Below are 22939 nucleotides of genomic sequence, written 5' to 3'. Positions count from 1 at the left end.
GTGCAGTTTGGCGTGTGTTCCGGGCCGCCCTCGTGGCTGCTCTCCCCTCATAATAATTTAGAAGATCTAGAGCGTTGCTTTTCAGAAGATAAAAACGGTCCAATAAACATACCTCCTCCAATTTAATTTTTAATGCTGGTCTTCAGAGAGGCTGGAATAAAACCGCATTTTGGAAATATCATTAAATCAACTCATGCGAAACCATGGGATCTTGTTTACCTGCATCCAAGAATATCGCTTTTATGATTTATGTTTTTTTTTTTTTTTTTTTAAAGAAATAGGTTGGAATTTATGTATCCTGTAGTAATTCCTCTTAAAGGCTACCTCTTGCCTGGAGGTCTCTGGTTGAAACATAAATAGAAGTGGGTCGTGTCCCTCCCTGGCTTAACCCCGTGTGCGGCTGGCGCTTCGGGCAGGCGGTTGCGTACGTCCCCTCGAGCCCGGACAGAGCTCACGCAGATGTGCGAATGCTGTTAAAGCTTTATATAGCGGCGTCTCGCCGCCGGCTCGGTATCGGTCCCCAGATTCTTCCTAAATTGGAAGTGGTGACCTGGCGGGAGGGGGGGGGGGGCGCTGGCTGCTGCGGTGGAGGTGCTGCCCTCGGAGGAGGCTGGGACCAGCGCCGTCTGAAAGCGGCAGCACCAGCGAGTGTTTCAGTGGGTTTTTTTCCTAAATTCTGCAGTTTTCTCCCCTGGTTTTCCCTGGTTCATGAACCGCAGGGACCCATGTTCAGCATAGGCCTTGGATGGGGTAAAAGGATGTCGAGTGTTTTGAAATGGCATGTAAATACGTGACATCTTCCTCTTAAATCTGTAGCTACAGTAGAAAAGGTTATAGTAATAAATGAATCTCTGAAATCAGGGTATCGTTTATTTGGGTAGATGGTGAGCTTATAGAGTATTCACAGTTGGAGGAATTAATTGAATGTTGTCCAGATTCTGCGTGTGGGCTTTCTTTAATGTATTGTGTTTGAAAGAGGAGTTGTCTTAGGGAAAAAAAAAAAAAAAGAAAAAAAGAAAAAAAAGGACAGTCCCTGTGCTTGGAAGTGCCTCCTTTGAGGCCATAGTTGCTGTCAGAAGTGCTCCTTCTTTTTCAGTCATCATGAATTACAATTAAAATTTTGCTGTTGCAGCCCTTTCTTCTGACTAAATAGCTTCTACTGTCGTGTTTATAATTGTTAATAATTACAAACTTGTTATGATTGCATCCACAGAGAATTATAATTGAATTGTAAATTTGGCTTAAAAAGCATCGATTCCGCATTTCCATGTCGTGCGTCGCAGTGTGCCGGCGTGCGTGCACGTGTGTCTGCCCCCTGCCCCAGTGCCACTCACCGCATCCCAGACTGGTCGGGGATCTGGTCGGGACTGGAAGGGCCCTCTGGAGCCCCCCCAGTGCCACCCCCCGCCAGAGCAGGGGCACCTCCAGCAGTGGCACAGGACACCTCCAGGCGGGTTTGGAATGGCTCCAGAGGGGGAGACTCCCCCCTCTCTGGGCAGCTGTGCCAGTGCTCTGCCGCCCGCACAGGAGAGAAGTCCCTCCTCAGGTGCAGATGGAACTTCCTCTGCTCCAGTTTGTGCCCGTTCCCTCTTGCTCACCAGCGTGGTTTGCAGGACAGGACTGCTGCCAGGACCAGGAGTGGGTGCAGAAAAGGTGATCTGCCCTTTGGGGTTTGGGTTTTTTTTGGCTTTTTGATCTCCTTCTCTTGCTGGTAGCGTAGGGATCGGAAAGGAAAAGTGGAGTTTCCTACTGCCTTGAAAAGTATTATTGAAGAAACACGAAGCGTTGTTAAGGAAGGAAAAAAAGGTGAGAGAGTTGTCATAGTACCTGCTGGTGAACAGCACTAACTCGGAGTGAAGGTGGAAACTTCAAGTGAGGGGTTTTGGATTGCTCGAACGCGCTGCTCTGCTGGGCCCCCCCGTCCCTGGGGTCCGTGTGTGCTCGGTGCCTGGCGGGCAGCCTGCCTTTGCCCCAGGCAGGGGGCTGCGCCCTCGGAAGAGCTCGGCCGGGTTTGTACAGGGGGAGACGTGCAGGTGGAGCGGGGATGGGGGAATCACCTGGGGAAGGGTCTCTGAAGCTGCTCAGAGAAGGACATTCGTGAAGTTTTCTTCTTGCAGTGCTGCAGCTCCTCCCTTCTGCCCCCCACCCCGAGGCGCTGGCCGGCAGTCGCGCCATGGCTGTGTACCCATCTTCTACAAGAGAAATGGATTACACGTTACCTGCCTGGATTTATGGTTCCTGCTGTGAAAACAGCGGTAACGTGAGGGCTGGAGGTTTTGCTGGGCTAGGAGGTGGGATTATGATTGTATGATTAAAGGAGCTCAGGAGACGAGACCTAGGAAAGAATCATAGAATCCCAGAATGGTTTGGGTTGGAAGGGACCTTAAAGACCATCCAGTCCCATCCCCAGCCCTGGGCAGGGACACCTCCCCCCAGCTCAGGTTGCTCCCAGCCCCGTCCAACCCGGCCTTGACCACCTCCAGGGATGGGGTAGCCACAGCTTCTCGGGGCACCCTGCGCCAGGGGCTCACCGCCCGCACAGGAGAGAATTTCCTCCTCATATCTCATCTCAATCTCCCCTCTTTCAGTTTAAAACCGTTCCCCCTCATCCCATGGCTCCACTCCCTGATCCAGAGTCCCTCCCCAGCTCTCCTGGAGCCCCTTTAGGCACTGGAAGGGGCTCTGAGGTCTCCCCGGAGCCTTCTCTTCTCCAGGCTGAACCCCCCCACCTCTCCCAGCCCGTCCTCCCAGCAGAGCGGCTCCAGCCCTCGGATCTTCTGAAAGGAGGAGGTGGCTGGGGAAGGATCCTTGTGTAAAGAAGAAAAGAAAGAACAAAGATCTGGACAACTCGAGGGACCAAAGGACTTCGAGTCTGCACGTAGCGTCCAGCTCCTGCTGGGAAGGTGGAGGAAGAGGAGCTGAGTCCTTCCACTGCCTGCAATCAGTTTTTCAAGGAAACACAGCTCCTTTCTTCTGTGTTAGGCTTATTTTAACCCTCCTCTGAAACGTGTACGTCCTGCGCAGGGTGTTCACACACAGCGTTAAATCCCGAGTGTCTCCAGGGATGATGATATGAGTTAAAAGAAGGAAAAAACCCAAGGCTGAAGGTATGCTAGAGCCTGGCAATGGAGTGGAGGTGGAGGAGTTTGTAAAGTGATCCCTGACAAGTAATGTAATTAATTATACACTTAAAGGCGGTTTAAAACACTAAAGAGCAATGAGGAGAGAACATTATCTACTCTGCATATAGAAATGATGATTTCAATTTGAGATGCCTGGAGATGAAATTTTGCTCAATGCCGAAATGTTTATTTTAAGGCTTCAGATGAATCTCCGCACGTTCCGGGGAGGTGGTTTCCTGAGCCACCACCGTGCCACCGCTTGGCCTCTCGTGCTGCTGCGGGGAGGCGCTGCTCTTCACATCTTCCAGTGTGGATCGGGGTACGAGGTGATGCGCTCCGGACATCTTAAATTTGAGGGAGAAAAAAGAAGAATTAGGTGGCTAGTGAGTTTTGAGGGAAGGTCTAACAGGAAGGGCATAGTAAAGCTTTAAGCTTGGTATAAAATGTTTTTTGGAACGAAGTTGGACCACATTTTATAGTTGTTGCATTTATGATAATGACAAAAAAAACCTGTTTCATGGCTTTGAGAAACACGTTTCTATCAGAATTATATTTCTGTAAAAGTTTTTGTGATTGCAGTGGTCATTTAGAGTTCAGTCAAGCTCTTCTTGACTTGGAGTACCTGTGGCGGAGCAGGAGCTGTTCCTTGTTTCCTGACTCAGTAGTGACTTTATAAGGAGGGTCTGAAAGGAGTTTGGTCCATCCTCCCGCCCCGTCCCTGCTCCCATCCTGCAGAGGCGTTCGCGTTTTCCTTCTTCTCAAACTTTCGAAGTCAGCGGCAGAGCTCAGGGATGACCCGGCCATCATTGCCCTTTAAGGGGGATAACATGGAAGAGCAGGAGTTGACCTTCAAACCTCTGTTGATCAACTGTTAAACTTTTTCTGTAATGGTGTTATGATTCGCCATTTCATGTGTAATTTTTTTTTTTTTTTTTTACCCCAAATTTGTCACACCCCACTCCTCCTGCCGAGTGCCACTGCTGCTGTGGTGAATGGTGTCCCGGCTTCTTGGTTCTGCTTAGTTGTGTGTCACGAGGGCATCTTTCTTTGAAGGGCTTTTCGTTTTTCTCCTGGTAGCTAAAACACGGTTTGACTTATAAGCGCTCAGGAAACCTATTGGAAACAGCCGGAGATGGATGGTGCTCTCAGGTAATTGCCTTTTGTCTTAGATCAATGTTTGCAGTTGCATTTTGCGTGATTTATTACCTTGTCGTTATGTTTCAAGGGCTAAGTGTGTTACGACGTTATCTTTTAATTTGATTAAATTCTTCTTCTGAAATTTTGGGACACAAATCTTCAATGTCTGGTCAGGGGATGTTTGCTTGTTGCCCATCAGGCCGGCGGGCATCTGTTTCCATCCCTAATTGAGTTAGGCACCGCGGCGGAGCCGCCGCCACGGCCAGCGAAGGGTGATTTACCATCCCAGCGGCGTTTATGTTCATCTCGCCGCTCCTTTTTCTCGTTCTTTGGTTAAAGAATCGTTGAGGTTGACATCTGCTTGCTGCTGCTGCCGCTTCTTTCTTTTCATCGTGTAAAATGTGTATTTTTCGTTTTACACACTTCTCTTAAACACAACAAAGCGTTTCTCAGGTGTTAGAAAAAAAGGCCTTTAACAGGGAATGCATGAAACAGCGTTGTACTCGGATTTTTCATGGGGAAAATACAGGCAATGAGCCAAAAAACCCCACAAAACCCCAAACAAATTCAGCCAGCAGGATCCTTGTCCAACCTCTGTCATAGTGGACAGTGATGAATTGGGAGGAAGGCGAGGGAATAATCAACCCATCCACGGCCTGACAAAGGGTTTTACTGTTGAATCCTGTGGTTGTCCCAGCATTATGAAGCCCACTGACCTGAAGGGAATGGGAAATCGTTGTGATCAGCCCTAATTGCAGAAGAGAGTCGTGGCAATTTGGTACGTCGGTTGCTATGGAAGCGATTGACTTTTCTCGCGCTCCTCTTGGGAGGACAGTGCTGGTTCCTTCTGCCGTATTGAGAGGGGGAAGCAGCTTCAGAATAAATGCCTGGATTAACCATCGAAAACTTAACACCACCCCCCACCCCAAGTAAAACAAAACGAAACAAAGCATCCCCCCCCCGGCCTGAAATTCTGCTGCTGAGAGGGGAATAATGAAGGTGTTTTTAGACTTTCAGGTGCGTCTCTCTGTTTGGGATGAGCTGTAGACCATTTGCCGTTAGGTCTAGTTGGGTTTGCTGCGCGCTGAAAGTTGTAGCTGGGATTACAATTTAGGGTTTATTGAACCTTCTTGTCAAAAGAGAGATGCTCAAGAACTGAAAATAATACGAATTCCATGTGTTTTAACTGTTAAATAATTTCAGATAATGGTATTCTTGAAGCTTCCTGATGTGCTCTACCAACAACCAACCTCTGTTTACAACCTGGGGTTTTGTTTCATCTGTCTGGGGGAAAAATAAAAAGGGAAAAAGGCTTTAAGTGATCCAAATTCTGTTTATGTGAAGAACCGTCCAATTTGAAGTGTTGCAGCTACTGCCAAAACGTAAAACCTAGATAGTCCCTGAAGTGTGTTTCACATCAGACACTTCAGCAGCAGAATCTCCTGCAGCCTGGCACCTTCGGCTGCACGTCCGGATGGGTACTGGGGAGTCTTAACGAGTTGTTTTCCCTCGTCAAACAGGAGTGCTTGCTTTCAGTTGGCCTGTTGGGAAACAGGAACTTTTTTGTGCTAATACTTCAGCTTATTGAATATTTATAGCCTTCTGTCTTGCTGGTGAGTAACTATGGACACAAGGAAACCAACCCTGCTGGTTTTGAAACTGTGGGTGATGGGCCTACACGGATCAGTGTAAAGCTTCCTTTTCTTCCACATCTGGGCAGATGTGTCTTAAGTGCTTGATGTGAGACTTTCTTGTATCTCTGTATCATCAGAGACCTTCCCCGTACTGTGTACCTGCCCTTCTCATTGCTGATGGACAGCATCAGACAAGGTCAGACTTTCCCTTGAGCGAGTTGACTCCTGGCAGAGGAGTTTCCTCTTCTAGTGTAATATTTTGTAAAGCGAGGGCAGGCTGCCACTGACGCTGCCAAATATTGCAGCTTGGGTGGTATGGCTGCAAAAGCGGGATGGTCTTTGAAGTGAGGTAGTCTGAGTTGTGCGGATTAGTCCGGAATCAGTTGTGTTGGGAAGCTGGTGGGTCAGGTTTGGCTTTGGTACCAACGTGGAGTCACCGTTTTGCTCCAGGATTGTATGACGGTGACGATCCACGCCACTTCGCTCTCTTTGGGTGTAAAACGTTGTGCTTTGGCTGCAAGCAAAACTGAGGATTAGGTGAGTTCAGGGACTGTTCCAGTAGGCGATGTACGTGGAACGGTTGCAGGTCTTGGGCCCTCAGCCCAACGCAGACCTCAGACGCTCTCCCAATAGTCCTTGCACACTCAAATGCCCTCTTATCACCTCCTCTGCAAATGGCTTCATCTTCAACTCCTTGGATGGCCTAATGGATCCATCTGTAAACAAAATTACCCAGTAGGGATGGGACAAAGACCTGGCTGATAATGAAACATGTCGCCGTATCTTTCGCCAGAGTCACTGGACCTTCTAGTGCCAGGTAACTTACCTCGAATTTCAGTCTGAAGCAACTTCAGTTCTGGCTTAGATAACAGGACATTGATTTATCTTTAACCTAACGTACTTTGCAAAGCTACAAAATATCCTGTCTCAGACCAAGGCATCCTTCATATTGAAAAGTTGGAATGGATTCCCTCCCCCCCCGTAGGTAACAGGTAACAAATCTGTCTCTGCGCTTGCCTGCTGCTTAATTTCTTTTGGACTATTTATTATGCTTGGGCATCAAAGGCATCTGCTGCCAGTATCATCCTACGGAAATCTTCAGCCATTTCTCCACCTTCAGGATCTCAATTTATTGCTGACAGAATTGGTAAAATGTGCCTTTTGAACTCCCAGCAGTGCTGCTCGCTTCTTGCTAAAGTCTCTGGTGTTTCTCAATGTCTTCATGAAGTGTCATGGGAGCATTGGTCTGCACTCGCATTTTCTATTTATAAATTCTAACCAAATCTAGGGGAATGGCTTTAAACTAGAAGAGGGCAGGTTCAGATGGAACATTAGGAAGAAGTTTTTCCCTGTGAGGGGGGTGAGGCCCTGGCACAGGGTGCCCCGAGAGGTTGTTGAGGCCCCATCCCTGGAGGTGTTCAAGGCCAGGCTGGAGGTGGCCGTGGGCAACCTGGGCTGGGGGGAGGTGTCTGTGCCCAGGGCAGGGGGGCTGGAACTCCATGATCTTCAAGGTCCTTTCCAACCTAAACTGTTTGATGATTCTATGATTGTCCCCAAGTTTTCCTTTCTTCGGGAGAAAAGACCCTTCAATACTTTGCATTTGGGGAAGACGCTACCCGTCAAATTAGATTTGGGAAATCATTTCGACTTTTGTTCGTCCTGTGGTAGCTCTGGTCCCGCTCTGTCTGCCAGGCTGGGTGAGCTGTGCGCCGGCAGCACCGGCCTCCCCTCTTCGGGCTCCTGCTTCAGTGCCGTTGATGTCTTTACACAAACGTAATCTTCCATCTTAGCTTCTGGAGCTATCGATTTCTTTAGGACTTCTTCAGGCTGCGTTTAATGTGAAGTTAGCCTTCGCCTGACACTTACGCTGTCAAAAAGTGGGAATCCTGGGGTGCTGAGTGGGGCGAAAGGAAGGAAAGGATGGTTGGTGGAGTTCTTTGTCACGGTTGTGCCGATTAGTCTTCCTTTTTCCTTCTGGCTCAGGTACTTATTCCCAAATACTTTACAGTCTAGAGGAAGTGATCAGTAATTCTACTTCTTTTTTTCTTACAGTGTTTTGAGGTACTATTATTTCCTCTCAACTCTTCATGGAGACAAAAGCCTCGATGCTCATTTTACCCGCTCTGACAACAGAAGGACGGGTGGTTGCGTTTGTAGAAAATGGCTCACTCCTTTTATGAGCCTGGTTCCCGTGTCTTAATGCGTACGGGAGGCCAATGGATGCTTTTTTTTTTTTTTTTTTTTTTTTTTTATGTCCTGTGCAAAAAGTACTTGAACTTCAGTGATGCTATGGAGAGCTTCTCACCAGGGAAAATATGTGGTGCTCTGAAAGCCACACCATTACTTCTGCCCTCTTACCAGTTGCCTTGACTTCCTAACCCCCCTCTGGACTGCAGAACAAGTACTTCTTTATTCTTATCCAGCGTGAGTGTTGTTGCCCTTGCTGCAGTTTGTTTTGATCATCGTATTCCCCCCATCCTGTCTGTGCCTCTCTCATGGGCAGTGCAGCGGCACTCGGACACTGAGGAAAGGAGATCAGTTTGCTCATAACCTCCCGCACCGCAGTCGACTTTGTTAAGAAGAATTTTTGACATTTTATGTCACTAATTATTTGACTCCTAATCACTTGAAAAAATAATTACTGTGAATGCAAACATGCAAGTTTTGGCCAGCTGCCAGTTTGAAAGTACAACCTTGCTGGGAAGCATTGATTATACCACCGTATCTTCACATTCCTCCAGTGGTGCGTAGCGTATTGCAGGGTCCAAAATCGTTGTATTTGGTCAGAGATTGTAGCAGCCTTCCTCTGACTCCTCTACTTTGTGTCTTCTGTTTTCTCTGAGTCAAGTCTTTCTTCACCCAAAGGGTTGTCAAGCACTGGCCCAGGCTGCCCAGCGCAGTGGTGGAGTCGCCACCCCCGGAGGTGTTTAACAGAGGGGCAGAGGTGGTGCTGAGGGACATGGGTTAGCGGTGGTTTGGGCAGTGTTGGGTTGATGGTTGGACTCAATGATCTTCAAGGTTCCTTCCAACCTGGACGATTCTATGAGTCCCCACTGGCTCTTCTGTATGTTCCAGTGGGGATTCCCCGTCCCTCTGGGGAGGCATTGTCCCACCGCGCGTGTTGGCCTCTGGAGCAGGTCTCTGGTGCTGCTCCTCTCCTGGCTGCCAGCAGCGCCTGCCTGGAGAGGTGTGTTGGGCATCGTGGCGTTCCTGGGCTCCTGGCTCTATTCCCATCTCCTCTTGGCATGTGTTTTGCTTGCTGGGCGAGAGGAGGTGTGATGGTGTGTGCGTGGCCGGTGCCTCTGCCTTCCCCCCTTCGGTACCTTCAGGGTTGGGTTTCCACCCAAGTCCTACGGGTGAAATCCCAGATCATACGCTGTGTAACTTAAACGCGCTGTGAGGACAGTGTGGTTGATTTTCTTTTTGAGTGGTGTAAGATTTTCATTAAAACGGTTTATGCTTCAGAGAAACAACAAGTTCTAAATGGATCTCATCCAAATGGACTTCCCTCTCTAACCGTGCAGGGATGCCAGTTAGCAGCAGCCCTAGACATTGGTTGTGTTTGAAAATAGCACCAAAAAGCTTAGAAAAATTCATTGTTACATTTGTGGTTGCTATTAGAATCGCCTAGAAGAGTTTTACAGTCTGTGTGAGTTCTGGCAGTGCTGGAATTGCTGCGTCTTAGCCCGCTGCTGGGCTACCCGCGAGTATTGCGGTTCCCAGTTGCACCGTGTGAAAAGCGTGCCCAGCCCCTTCCCTGCTGATGGCGAGAACATACTGTGTCTCAGCTTTGCAGGATTTTCTTTTTATATACAATATATATATTTTATATACGTTAATTTTGACGTTGAAAGTAAGAATCAACCAATAATGTTTTTATGCTTCATAGTCTAATAAGTGGTAAAAGTGGATTATTAATCTATGTAGTGGTTTTTATATCCAAACAGTACTTGTGAAATCTTATCAGAAGGGATCTTGAAGATCATCCAGCCCCACCCCCCTGCCCTGGGCAGGGCCACCTCCCCCCAGCCCAGGTTGCTCCCAGCCCCGTCCAACCCGGCCTTGAACACCTCCAGGGATGGGGCAGCCACAGCTTCTCGGGGCACCCTGCGCCAGGGGCTCACCACCCTCACAGCCAAGAATTTCTCCCTAATATCTCATCTCAATCTCTCCTCTTCCAGTTTAAAGCCATTCCCCCTCATCCTATCACTCTATGCCCTTGGAAAAAGTCCCTCCCCAGCTCTCCTGGAGCCCCTTTAGGCACTGGAAAGGGCTCTGAGGTCTCCCCAGAGCCTTCTCTTCTCCGGGCTGAACAGCCCCAACTCTTTCAGCCTCTCCTCATAGGAGAGGTGCTCCAGCCCTCGGATCACCCTCATGGCTCTCCTCTGGCCCCGCTCCAGCAGGTCCATGTCTTTCCTATGTTAGGGGCTCCAGAGCTGGAGGCAGTACTCCAAGTGGGGTCTCACCAGAGTAGAGTAGAGGCACAGAATCTCCTCCCTCGCCCTGCTGGCCACACTTCTTCTGATGCAGCCCAGGATACGGGTGGCTTTCTGGCGATCTTGCATTGCCGGCTCATGTTGAGCTTCTCGTCAATCAGCACCCCCAGGTCCTTCTCCTCAGGGCTGCTCTCCAGCCATTCCCCGCCCAGCCTGGATTTGTGCTTGGGATTGCCCCGACCCAGATGTAGGACCTCACACTTGGCTTGGACATCGAGCCGTTGACTGCAACTCTTTGAGTGCGACCGTCCAGCCAGTTCTTTATCCACCGAGTGGTCCATTTGTCAAATCCCCGTCTCTCCAATTTAGAGACCAGGATATGGTGTGAGACAGTGTCAAACGCTTTGTACAAATCCAGGTGGATGACATCGGTTGCTCTTCCCTTGTCCACTGCCGCTTTAACCCCTTCATAGGAGGCCACCAAATTTGTCAGGCATGACTTGCCCTTGGTGAAGCCATTTGGTTGCTACCAATCACCTCCTTATTTTCCATTTAATAAATATTTAAAAAATTGTTTGAGTGGATGGTGTGTGACATGCTGAATACAGCAAAATAAATGTGCAAAATGCTCTTTATGTATTTTGCACAGATTTTGGCAAACAAATAATATTTGAAGGGAGTATTTGTTCCTTTTTGACTGAGAATCATACTCAGAAAACCCTCTGCCTGAATACGAGTGTAAGATAGCATCCTCAAACCTGTCTGGAATAAAAGGTCAGTTCAAAGAGCTAAAGAATAAATACCAAACGCCTTTATTTAAGAGTGAAGCCCTTTGATCGGTGGGTGGTTGATGGGAGGTGGTGTGTGGGGAGCCGGGAGCACAGCCCCGTGTTTATGATCAGGTGATGGTTTAGAGATAAAATGCCAAAAGTGTAAAGGAAGAAATAATTGCATCTCTGCTTCCCATCGATGGGGACTTACTGCCTCGGTCGTGCTGTCCTTGGTGTCTTACAGAGCTCCGGAACCTGTTCAGGGCTCTACGTGTAATCCCGCTTTTAGGAAACGTTCCGCATACCCAGGCTCGTATTTGTGACAATTGCAGACTTTTTCTTTTTTTTTTATATATACATATATATATATATATATATATATAATGTTCAGTGATCAGTGCACTGAATGCCCTCTCATTTCCCCCATCCCCTTTTCTGTAGTACGTAAATGGGAGCTGAAATCCAGGAAAATTCATCCCCAAATGTGCATGCAGAGGGTTTTTCAGAAAGTCTAGAACACAAAATGCATTGAATTAGATTTTATGATAGCGTTGAAATGGCATGTACTGCCTGTCTCTGGCTCCGTATGGCTTCCGATTAAAAATAGCTGTCTTTCTGACAGTCTATTTGAAGGAATATTAAAGGACATCCTCAGCAAAGGCGGCGGGAAGGACTGGGTAGAAGCAGCATTTATATGCCGCGCAGAGGAGCATTTCTTTTGTTTGAATTCCGTCTTAGAGGAAATGTCTGTGGGACTCCTGCAAGAGACTGACTTAGCGGAGTTCACGATGGGGTTTGTGGAGTTTCTTGTGGGGCAGGGCAGCACCGGGCAGTAGAGCACAGGGAGGGGGGCAGCGCGCGGGGCACGCGCACTCAGTCCCATGTCCGTTTTTGGGGGAGCTGGAGGCCTTTGGTGTCCATATTCCAGGAGGATATATTTGCTTTGCCACTTGTCTGTGGTGTCCTTCAAGTTGGTGGGTCCGTTCTCCATTGCTCTTACAGAATTACTCAGTATCTGAAGAGCAGCAGTACAAAAATAGATGTTAAAGTAACGCATCTGGGGTAGCCTTAGTCCCTTCTTGGTTAAATTTAAAAAAAAAAATTCTCTTTTTGATGTAAACGGGACTAATGAAAAAACCTTCCATTAATTTGGAGATTAGGGGGATATGCAGAAATGGTCAAGGGCGTTTTCCAAATATAGCTCAAGTGTATCCAGAATAATTTAAAGCAGATGTACATAATGATGGGACAGATTCAGGTCACATGGAGAGGGGGAAGTCATTAGATAAAACTCTACAGTTACGTAATTGAAGATCAAAATCATAAATGCTATCATTTATTTCTGATGTTCCATAGGTGCTCACTCTTTGCCTATAAATATTCTAATTTATATTTTTTTTTGCTAATACAAGAATTTTTGATTTATAAGACAAATCAGTTTCATATTCAGGCAAATTCTGTTCACTAAGTGAACTGTTGCCCAGTTCTTCTAGTTAGACACTCGCTGGAATAGATTTCAGATGTAATTTAAATTGCGTTCATAGTCTGGTTTTGGAAGTAAAAGTATAACCAGTAAACCAAAACCATCCTCTGGAGTAAAGACGCATCGTTAGTGTCTCTCTCCCAGGGGCGCTACCCTGCATCGTTTGTCTGAGAGATTAGAGGATGGTAGCTATCAAACAAGTAATGGAATTACAAACTAAGTCATAAAGAAATTTCATTTGCGTGTAAGCAATTGCAGCTGAAATACGTGGCAGATTGCATTACAGGAATCGAAAGGACAGAACAGAAACAGTATTTTCAAATGATGATGTTCAAAACCACTGTACGTTTCGAATGCTTTCTTGAAAAGTGCAAACCTAATAACGGTGCTTATAAAATGATATATTTGATTCTCAAGGAAATGCTGTGACCATTTATGAGCACTTACGAATTCCCCCAGGGAGAAAAACCCACACGCAACCCGGAGCACCCCCAGCCTGCCGCCTTCCCGGGGGGGCTTCCCCCGGTCGGGTCGGGTCTGGTTTGCAGCAGGACCGTTCCTAAAAGAGAATTTTGGTGTGGGAGCAGTTGGTGTAAGGTTTGGGCCGTGCTCGCTTCCCGGGGGAGGCTGGGAACGGCTCGGAGCTCGGGGAGCTGTCTCGGCGCCCTTCTCTGGAATACAGTTAAAACTTGCGATTTTGGTAGATAGGATTTTTCATATGCAGGCAAGAGACCGTCCTCCTGGATGTGCCATTAACGGTGGTGCTAGAGCTGATCCTTCAAAAATACTACAGGTGTATGTAGGTAAGACATCTGAGAGCGCTGCCACTATCCATAAAATTGCTCCTAAAGGGCCTAAATCAAATAAATTCCAGGGTGAATTCCAGAGGTCTTCTGACGTACTTAAAGCGGGTTGAAGTTTTTGAAGGGAAAGAGGATTAGAGGTATTAAATTGCTTGACAAGCTCAGGTTATAATGTTTCTAAGTGTTTATAATTTGCATTCTTGCAGTTCAGAGAAAAAAAAATTGTCATTATCTTAAAAGGATGGCAGAAGTAGCTGGAAAGTGCGGAGGTGTTCACGGCACTGCTGAGGTCTGGTGCAACTCGGGAAGCTAAATTATTTAAAAAAAAAAAAAAAAGAAAAAGCCAGCTGTATGTGTGCGCCTTAGGTATCTACACTCTTTTTGAAGCTTCTAAATCATTGAGTGCTGGATTTAATTATTTATTATTGCTAATTACTTAGTTGTAATATTTGAAAATTGTTCTTACTATCAAATGGGTGAAGATCTTAAAGGTCCCTTCCAACCTAGACAGTTCTACGATTCTAAGAGCTCTTCGGCAGGTTTGTGGCGGAGAGATGAGAGATGAGAGATGCTCTGTCTTCTCCTGCATCCTCCACTTGTCGTCCCCACGGAGCCCCGGTGACCTTGTGGCTCGGCTGCCGATTGATCCACACTGCCCACGCTCCTCCCGGGCGATGGATGGATGGATGGATCCATCGATCCGTCTCTGAACCCGGCACTTCGCTCTCTGCCTCAACAGGCTTTTCTGCCCCACGGACCGCCCTGCCGGCGGCAACACGAGCTCTCCTTGCCGAATCGACCTCCCGGCTTTCCAGACCCTGCAGCTAATTAACCTCCTGCTCATCTGCCTCTCCATCCAGTCCTCTTGAGGCATCTATTCCAGTATAATTCAATCCAGAAGCAAAATAAATAAGGAAAAAAATCATAGCGTGCTCCTCAAGGGCTAGAGATGGAGGAATCACGTATTCGTGATTTCTTCTTTCTTCTACCTCTGGTTTCAGAGTACTTTAAGTCACGTTTTTGTTGGATTTTTGATTTTTTTTCCGTTACCGTGAAGACTGGACTTCTACCGGAGCATTGGGATCAGGAGTCTGAGGGCTGGCGCTGGTGGGGTTCCCTCTCCCCTCGGCTCCCCGCTGGGGCAGGGGAAGCTCTTGCCCGGCTGATTTTTTGCTTCTGGTCCTTCCACGCCTGGATCGCTGTGCGCACGCGGCAGCGTTAAGGTGCGGGTTCTGATTTACTGTTTGCAGCATTCTTCTGCTCTGAGAGATCAAAACGCGTGTAGTATTTCAGTCGAAAAGGACAGCCTGTTTCACATCTCTGTAGGGGCTTTTATTTATTTCTGTCATATAATGCTGCAGTTACCGCTCTCTTCTGAAAATTGGGGATTAAAAGGAAGAAGTATCCTTCAGTATAGCTTTTTGGTGCCTCTGCCTAAAATTCCATTGCATGTTTCCTGTAGTCTTTTGAATAGTATTCTTTTTCTTCCACTTTTTGGAAGAGAGCTTTAAGTTATGTATAGCTCACTGCAAAAGAATCTGAATGTCTTATTTTCAAGTTCGTTTGGTTTTGCAGTGCAAAGTAAGGCTGGTTGCTTACATTTTTCTTGCCAAAAAAGAAAAAAATAAAATAATCCCTGTGCTACTTGGACAAATTACCGCTCCTTCCAGCCAGGCTACAACTTCTGAGACCAATCTGTCTCGGAGCTGTTCGTGGATTTTTATTTATGTTATTAGAAATAAGCAATTCACTGCAGTGTGTTTGTACTCTGTGGGCTCTATCAGTGATGAAGGTCCTTGGACCAGTGGCGGACATCTACTAAATCTCTTGTGGTTTTGACTCTGACTTCAGTGCCTGAAATGCTGACTCCGGGTTTGGAGCACTTACCTTGAAATTAAACACAATAAATTCCAAGTGGGGAAAAGTTTCTTTATGAAATTCTTTGGAAATAATTTTTTTTTAGTGAGATTCAGAAAGGGCATTTATCCTGTGAGGATCAGAAAATGCAGCGGTGCATGCAAAGACGACGTAATCAGAAGCAGTCCCCTCTCTCTGGCTAAAGCTGGCGCTGGGCGCCATGTGTCTGCCCGGAGCCGGGGTGTCCCGGCAGCACCGGGACTGGACAGAATGGTCACGGCGCTGTGGGTCGGCTCTTCCCCCCGCGGCCGCTTCACTGCAACAGCACTTATCATTAAAAACCTCTCGTTTAAAACCAAACAAGACGTAAGCGACTGACCCAGCTAACTAAAGGTGTCAGCGGGCAGGGAGGGCCAGGCTACGTGGTGTGATGGCCACCGGGGGCCCCCAGGAGGCCTGGCTGGGTGGGAGGTAGGTATGGTTTGCCTGCCGAGCCCAGCGCCATGCCAGCTCGCAGCCTTCCTTTCCCTCCTACTGCTTTGTGTGTGTTTATATAAAAATACGTGCTTTCTGCTGAACATTGTTGGTGGCCAAGAAGGCCAACGGCATCCTAGCCTGTGTCAGGAACAGTGTGGCCAGCAGGGCTGGGGCAGTGACGGTCCTCGGCACTGGTGAGGCCCCACCTCGAGTGCTGTGGTCGGTTTTGGGCCCCTCACCACAAGAACGACACTGAGGTGCTGGAGTGTGTCCAGAGAAGGACAGCGGAGCTGTGAGGGGTCTGGAGCACATGTCTGGTGAGGAGCGGCTGAGGGAACTGGGGGTGTTGAGGCTGGAGAAGAGGAGGCCGAGGGGAGACCTCATCGCTCTCTACAGCTCCCTGACAGAGGGGGTAGCGAGGGGGGGTTGGTCTCTTCTCCCAAGGAACAGGCGATAGGACAAGAGGAAACTACCTCCACTTGTGCCAGATTGGATATCGGGAAAAAGTTCTTCACGGAAAGGGTTGTCAAACATTGGCCCAGGCTGCCCAGGGCAGTGGTGGAGTCGCCATCCCTGGGGGTATTGAACAGAGGGGCAGAGATGGTGCTGAGGGACGTGGGTTAGCGGTGGTTTGGGCAGTGTTGGGCTGATGGTTGGACTCGATGATCTTCAAGGTCCCTTCCAACCTGGACGATTCTATGATTCTATGAAGGGACATGAAGTTACCCGGGCTCTAGAACTCCTTGAAACGCTCATGCACATGCAACGAGTTGGGGAGTTAAGTTTGGGTTTTTTTTTTTTTTATTCTTGATTAAAATTCCTGGCACTGAGCATTTTGATAGGGCTTTTAGTATTACTTAATGTTTATGCAGAAGTGTGTGCGCTGACGTAGCACAAGTGCAGCAGCTTCAGACCGCGAACCGCGTTGGGATCTCTGGGATCCGCTGATGGGCGTTAGGTTTGCGCATGTGTAGCTGGGCGGTTTGGGACTGGTTGTTGATACACAGAGGATGCTTGTTCAAGTAGACTGTAGAAGGTGTGTTTGAGCTGCTGTAGTTCGTTTGAGCAGCGGTGTCAGAATACCTAAAAATATCTCAGGCCCATTGGGTTATCAGCTGTGCGCTCGGATTTCCCCGGTGAGGCTGGGGGCAACCGGCTGCGCTGAAGTGTGCGTAAATTTGGCTGCAGCATCAACTGGATAGCATGAGGGAGAGAAAAAACCCAGTTGTGTCCTTTCATTGAACTTAAGAGAGTATGAGGTCTTACTGTCAACTTAGAAAGGCGAGTTACAGCTTCTTTCCGTAATACCCATTCACAGGCGTCTCGGAGCTGTTACGTCTCTTCTTTGACACTCAATTAAATGACCGCACTTATTTTTAAAGACTTAAAACCAAAAGAGGGAATAATCCAGTACGGCGATGCTTCGCTGGAGTTCAAAGTTATCCGTACTCTGAAAGCCATGTTATAATAAAATAATTGATAGTTCTACAGTAAATGTGATGCTCTCGGAGCTCAGCTGCTTCAGTTGGAGCTGTTGGTACCCTGTGCCGTAAGCAGCATCTCACAGGTGAATTAGGGCTGTTATCAAAGCAGACAATTATTATCCTCTATATCTTCTATGTGCTCATGGAGTGACCTGGGATAAGCTCGTAATTTTCTTTATTTTACGGCTGAAAGGCAGCTTTGTGCCCCCTGGAGGTATTTTAGGTCATATAAAAGAGGGGGGGTGTAAGGGCAAGGTCAAGCCCAGCCTCCGAGGAAGGAGCAAGTTGTTGCGTTTGGTTTGGGAGCGGGTCCGAACGCTGAGCCGAAGGAAACGGGCTCTGCCCAGCGCCCCGCAGCCTGCTCCGTCCTAGTCTGGGCGCTCTCCCGAAATTCCTGCCCCCCCTTTCCCCCCCCCCAGGCAGGCAATGCAGAGAGAGATCCAGCTTTCCCCTTCTGCCGAGGTGCATAAGGCAGCGTGGTTTGAGGATTATTAATATCACGTGTTCTGGAAGACAGAATGGGGAAATGCATAATAAACTTCTGATCATTGTGAACGGAGCCATATCCTCGATATGGATATCTGGGGTAAATTCTAAAAGTCTACTTTTTTTTTTTAAAAAAATAAATAACCTTGGAAATAAAAGTCTCTATAATTTTCATTTTACGTAAATGTATCTGTTCTGCATTTGACTCCCAGAGACAGTAAATGCCCACAGATTGAATGTGGGTGGTCAGCAGTTCAGAAAATTGGGCCATCCGTCTAAATTTGTCTCTCTCTTAAATCTCTCCTGTTCACGTCAGCGTTGTTCAAAGCAGTACAATAGGGATTCAATAACTTAAAGACAGCTTCTATTATCATACTATATAATCCGTTTTCATAGCAGTGAAGTCACCGTGTAAGGACGGCTCCAGACGTTCTTCTCCCAGAGCTGACGGTGCTTACAGATGCAGACTCGGTCGCCTGTGAGATGCTCCAGGGTTTGTAACTTGCAGTAGTGCGGGTGAGACACTGAAAAATTGCTCTCCATGAGATCTACGTTAGGAGTTGTAAACGGGAATTTCTGGAAGCAACTGGCTTAAATTTTCTGAGGTCTCGTACATATCCCAGATTCTGTGATTTGTGGTTTCCAGTTACAGTTATCAAAAAGCAATATTTAAAGTAACATCTTTTTCCTGTAGCTTCAGGCTGAGTGCTGGAGCACCCCCGAGCCAGGGCGGAGCTGGGAAACGGAGCTGGGCTCTTTTCCAGATTGTACATTATCAGATGAATAATTAACTGTAGACTAATTGCAAATCGTAATTAGTCTCCTACAACTGCACTAAACACAGTATTGCTTCAGTGTCACGTGGAAAGAACTTGACCTTCAGGCTTTAATACCGCTGCTGGTGTGAGCAGGGAAGAGCTTGACTTTCAGAACCCGACTTACCTTTGTGATACTATGAGTCAAAAACCTCCGAAATTTTTTTTTTAATGAAATTAAAAAGATACAGAAGGGCCATGCCTGACCTTTTTCCTGGTCTGCATTGCTGGCTGGCAGCTTCTCTGTGCTGCTCTTCCTATAGATGGTGGAAAAAAATTAGGAATGATTATCTAGAATGTTGGTTTTGACCTATTTTGTAGACTTGATGGGGAGTTTGCAGGTGACTGCTTTGTATCGTGGCTCATACTGTGTCTGCACAGGGAGGTTGGGTGTCCGAGAGCAGCGCTTTCTGAGTGAAACCGCAGGTGGCAGTGAAGATGCTGCGGGGTTTCTGTCCTGTTCGTTGCCGTTAACCGCTTGGCAGCGCAGGTTGGCCGCTCTGCACCTCGTGGAGTGCTTTCCAAACGGCACGGGTAGCCGTGGTTTCTCTGCCAGTAACTCAGCCGTAGTTTGGATGTGAGAGAGGAGAGGGAGGGCTCTCCCTTCTCCGCCGTTGGTCCAGGAAAGCCGTTCCCCGGTGCTTCTGGTATGGGGAAAGCAAGACAGCTGTGTTTGCCTCCATGGGAGGTGCTGAGAATATAATGAGCAAGGAGAGGAGAAATAACAGCTAACGTTAGAAGAGACACGTACTGGCAGCTGGAGCAACGCATAACCTAAAATTAATAACCAGCATATAATGTTATCACAGACTTGAATAACGCGAATAACCTGAAACCCCAGATACCGACGGTGCAGCGTGAAAAGATTGCGGTGTTTTGTTGGTGAAAACACTGCGCGGTAGCCAAGGTGAACGATCCCTGTCTGAATCTGTTTTTCTTCCTGTTTAGGTGACACCGAGCAGGAGCTGGGACCCCCTCCGTCCGTAGATGAGGCAGCAAATACACTCATGACTCGCCTGGGCTTCCTCCTCGGAGAGAAAGTGACGGAGGTACAGCCAGGGCCCCAGTACAGCATGGAGGTGCAGGAGGAGAACCAGGTACGAACCCCCCGACCCTCCCGCTCGGGTCGCGATCCCCGTGCAGCGTGTCCGAGAGCGGTTCGTTTCCAACTGTATGGCAGCCGAGCGTCTCATCCTGGTGAAATAATTATTAGGAGGTAAAAGGTTTATCTCCTCGTTAAACAGTGAATCATCGTTACAGCGCAGCAGTACGTGTTTCGGGCTCAGCTGCTGCCGGGTGAAACAGCTTCTGGTGTTTTTCTGTTTCTGCAAACGTTGTAGGAGTGGGTAGCATTTCTAATCAGATTGTAGTGACCAAAATAATCGGTACTTCCATGGCATCTTACGTGCCATATTTCAAAAGCACTTTAGCGCTGTTACATAAAGGCTCATCGTTTCTCCAGGAAGGAGAGGAGAGCAGCGACAGCCTGACTTTACAGATAGTCACAGGTTGTGCTCATGTTTGCCGGACAAGGTGATTTCATGCTTGAAGACAGTTACGGAAAGCAAATCGTAAAATCTTTATTGTGATGGAGTTTGTTAATCCCCTCTGGCTGGCTGAAAAGCCAAATAGCTGCAATATAGATTTGGTGGAAATTGCCTGAGTTTTTCCTCCTCTTCCTCCTCAGGCCTGGACAATACATCCACTGCCGGCAGTGTTGGGGAGATGAGAATGGCACTAACACTCAGAAGCTCATTCTAATTGTCTCCGCTTTTAACAGTCATCGCGTGACTCTGCAGAAGTCACTTAGATAGTTAACACAGGCATTAGTCAGAGGACCTGACTTAAGGTCCTGAATTCCTTAAAAACAGTCAATGAAAAGTGGCAAAGAAGAGTCCTCAGTACAGGAGAGACACGGACCAGCTGGAGCGGGGCCAGAGGAGGCCCCGGAGATGCTGGGAGGGCTGGAGCCCCTCTGCTGGGAGGACGGGCTGGGAGAGTTGGGGGGGGTCAGCCTGGAGAAGAGAAGGCTCCGGGGAGACCTCAGAGCCCCTTCCAGTGCCTAAAGGGGCTCCAGGAGAGCTGGGGAGGGAGTCTGGATCAGGGAGAGGAGCAATGGGATGAGTGGGAATGGTGTTACACTGAAAGAGGAGAGATTGAGATGAGATATTAGGAAGAAATTCTTGGCTGTGAGGGCGGTGAGCCCCTGGCGCAGGGTGCCCCGAGAAGCTGTGGCTGCCCCATCCCTGGAGGTGTTCAAGGCCAGGTTGGATGGGGCCTGGAGCAACCTGGGCTGGGGGGAGGTGGGGGATGGGACTGGATGGCCTTTAAGGGTCCCTTCCGACCCAAACCATTCTATGATGCTATGAAGGTGGCTTCTGCACATTGAAGCCCGTCATGGCCCTGGTGGCACGTGTGAAGCTCTCTCCCAGCCTGTGCCACGTGGAAGGAAGCTCAGAGAGAAGCTGCTCCTCGGAGCCCAGGGCTGCCCCTGGCGCGGGCGGGGGGTGCTCTGGGCGAGCAGGGGGTGCTCTGGGCGAGCAGGGGGTGCTCTGGGCAAGCAGGGGGTGCTCTGGGCGAGCAGGGGCAGGGCAGCATCCTGGGCTCTGTCGCTCCTGTGCTGTAGACCGAACCGAAAGGGGTTTGATCTTCTGCATGGGCTGAAGTACGCTTGAGAGCCAAGAAATGGGGTTTTGTAAAGTTTTTGCCTGTAACACATTCATTAAGCTGTTAATGCTTTCATTCAATTTCTTATGCAAGTTGTGGTGGATTTGAAATGTACTTTACTATACATTGTGCTAGAAAATGTACTTTTAACAGGCACCTATTTGAACTGAATACTTCAAAGCCCAGCAGAGCTTTCTACTATAAATGGTTCCTTTTGTTGTCGCCTTTTGACAAAAAATTAAAATCCCATCTTTTCTCTAAAGCAAAAGATGTCTTTGGAGAATAAATAAAAGAAAAAATCTAAAGGGAAACAGCAGAGAGTTGTCCTCTAAAATAGATTGATATCTTGGGCTGTGTGCTAATTTTTGCATGAAAAAGTTGTGCAGGGCCTTTGAATGCCGTTCATGTGCTGGTGAAGATAAAGAGAGGCTGGGTCCTCAATTACCAAGTTAATTTTTTTCTTTCTTTGTGAGCATCTCCTGCCGCCAGCGCTTGCCTAGAATCGCAGAATGCTCGAGGTTGGACATGACCTCCGGAGGTCGTCTCATCCAGCCGCTTGCTGAAAGCAGGGCGAGCTTCAAAGGTGGACCGTGTTGCTCAGGGCTTGGCCGGGCGAGTTTTGAAGATCTCCATGGATGGAGAATGAATCGGCTCTCTGGGCCGCCTGTTCCGGGACTTGATGACTCCAATTGTGAAGGACTTTTTTTTCTTCTACTTAATAGAAAATTTCTTTGCTCCAACCTGTAGAGTCTCGTCCTTTCCCTTTGCACTTCCGAGGAGACGGTGGTTGTGTCCTCCCTGCGGCCACCTGCGGCCGGCGGGAGGCTGCGGCTGTCCCTGGGTGCAGTGTAGCTGTCTCTCCTCCAGGACCCTCTCCATCGGCCTCTCCTCCTACATCATCATCTCCAGCCGTCTCCGAGCCTCGGTGGCCCTCCTCTGACTTTTGCCACCTCCCTCTGGCTGGCTCAGGACAGGAGCCAAGCCCAAATCCTGTCCGAGCTAAAGCTGCTTCTGAATTGCAGCAAATCTTCTGAAAACCTCTCCAGCTCCTTCCCAAATTGAATTTCTTCAGCTACTCTGCTTAAAGTAGTGTTGAAAAGCGTGCAGCGAGACGTTTATGGGATTTGCAAAGATTAATTCTTCCATTAATCATCAATTAATTAAAATCTGATTGAGACTTTGACTACTGGTTTGCACTTGAATTTAAAAAGGAGAACAATTTTCTAGGTTTTAATGCGTTAATTTACATGGCCTGGGCAAAGAAAACGTTCTTTGTATCAGAAGCTGGGACTCGGCTGCTGCTTGTTATTCTAACCATGCTTTGCCTTCTCAAGCGAGAAAATAATTATTTGCAATCTCCCCAACGCTTGGGCTAAAGCGCAGATAAGGACTAGAGGTGTTTTCACTAAAACTGCCCCAATCTGTAAATCGGCACATTGCATTTTCAGTCAACTGCCTTATTTTGGATATGGCAAAGGATATAGTCTCTAATCCAGATTGCTATGAAATGGCGTGTTTTATGCGCTGTCTCTCTCTTAATCATGCTTTCCTTAATGAGAGATCAGAAATGCTGAAGAATAAATCCTTTTTCTCCTGATTTTTGGGAAACTTCTCTTTTAACTGCACCGGCTGCCAGAGGAGCACAAAGGACAATGAGACTGTGACAGAACAGTTTAATTTTTCAAAGCTTAGTGAAAATGTGACAGATGAAACAGCAGCAATAATAATACAGAATGTTCTGTCAATGGAAATTTATATTTAAAACTTG

At 47.9% G+C, this 22939-nt stretch overlaps 1 protein-coding gene across 3 annotated transcripts in view; it reads left to right on the top strand.

Annotated features, from left to right (window-relative positions):
- TANC2 (tetratricopeptide repeat, ankyrin repeat and coiled-coil containing 2) overlaps nucleotides 1–22939 on the top strand; it is a gene marked incomplete at both ends in the record, with an annotated part of 215383 nt that overhangs the window by 85151 nt on the left and 107293 nt on the right. For all 3 annotated transcript variants that reach the window (XM_082494745.1, XM_082494744.1, XM_082494743.1), the window contains one exon: nucleotides 19453–19601. In XM_082494745.1, coding sequence (XP_082350871.1) covers nucleotides 19453–19601 — 149 coding nt within the window. The remainder of the gene's footprint in view (nucleotides 1–19452; nucleotides 19602–22939) is intronic.

The sequence above is a fragment of the Vanellus vanellus genome, assembly GCF_965231255.1.
Source record: "Vanellus vanellus genome assembly, chromosome: 24".
In the NCBI taxonomy this organism is placed as follows: domain Eukaryota; kingdom Metazoa; phylum Chordata; class Aves; order Charadriiformes; family Charadriidae; genus Vanellus; species Vanellus vanellus.
Note: the sequence above shows the minus strand (reverse complement) of the source record. Positions and strands in the feature narration are given on the sequence as shown.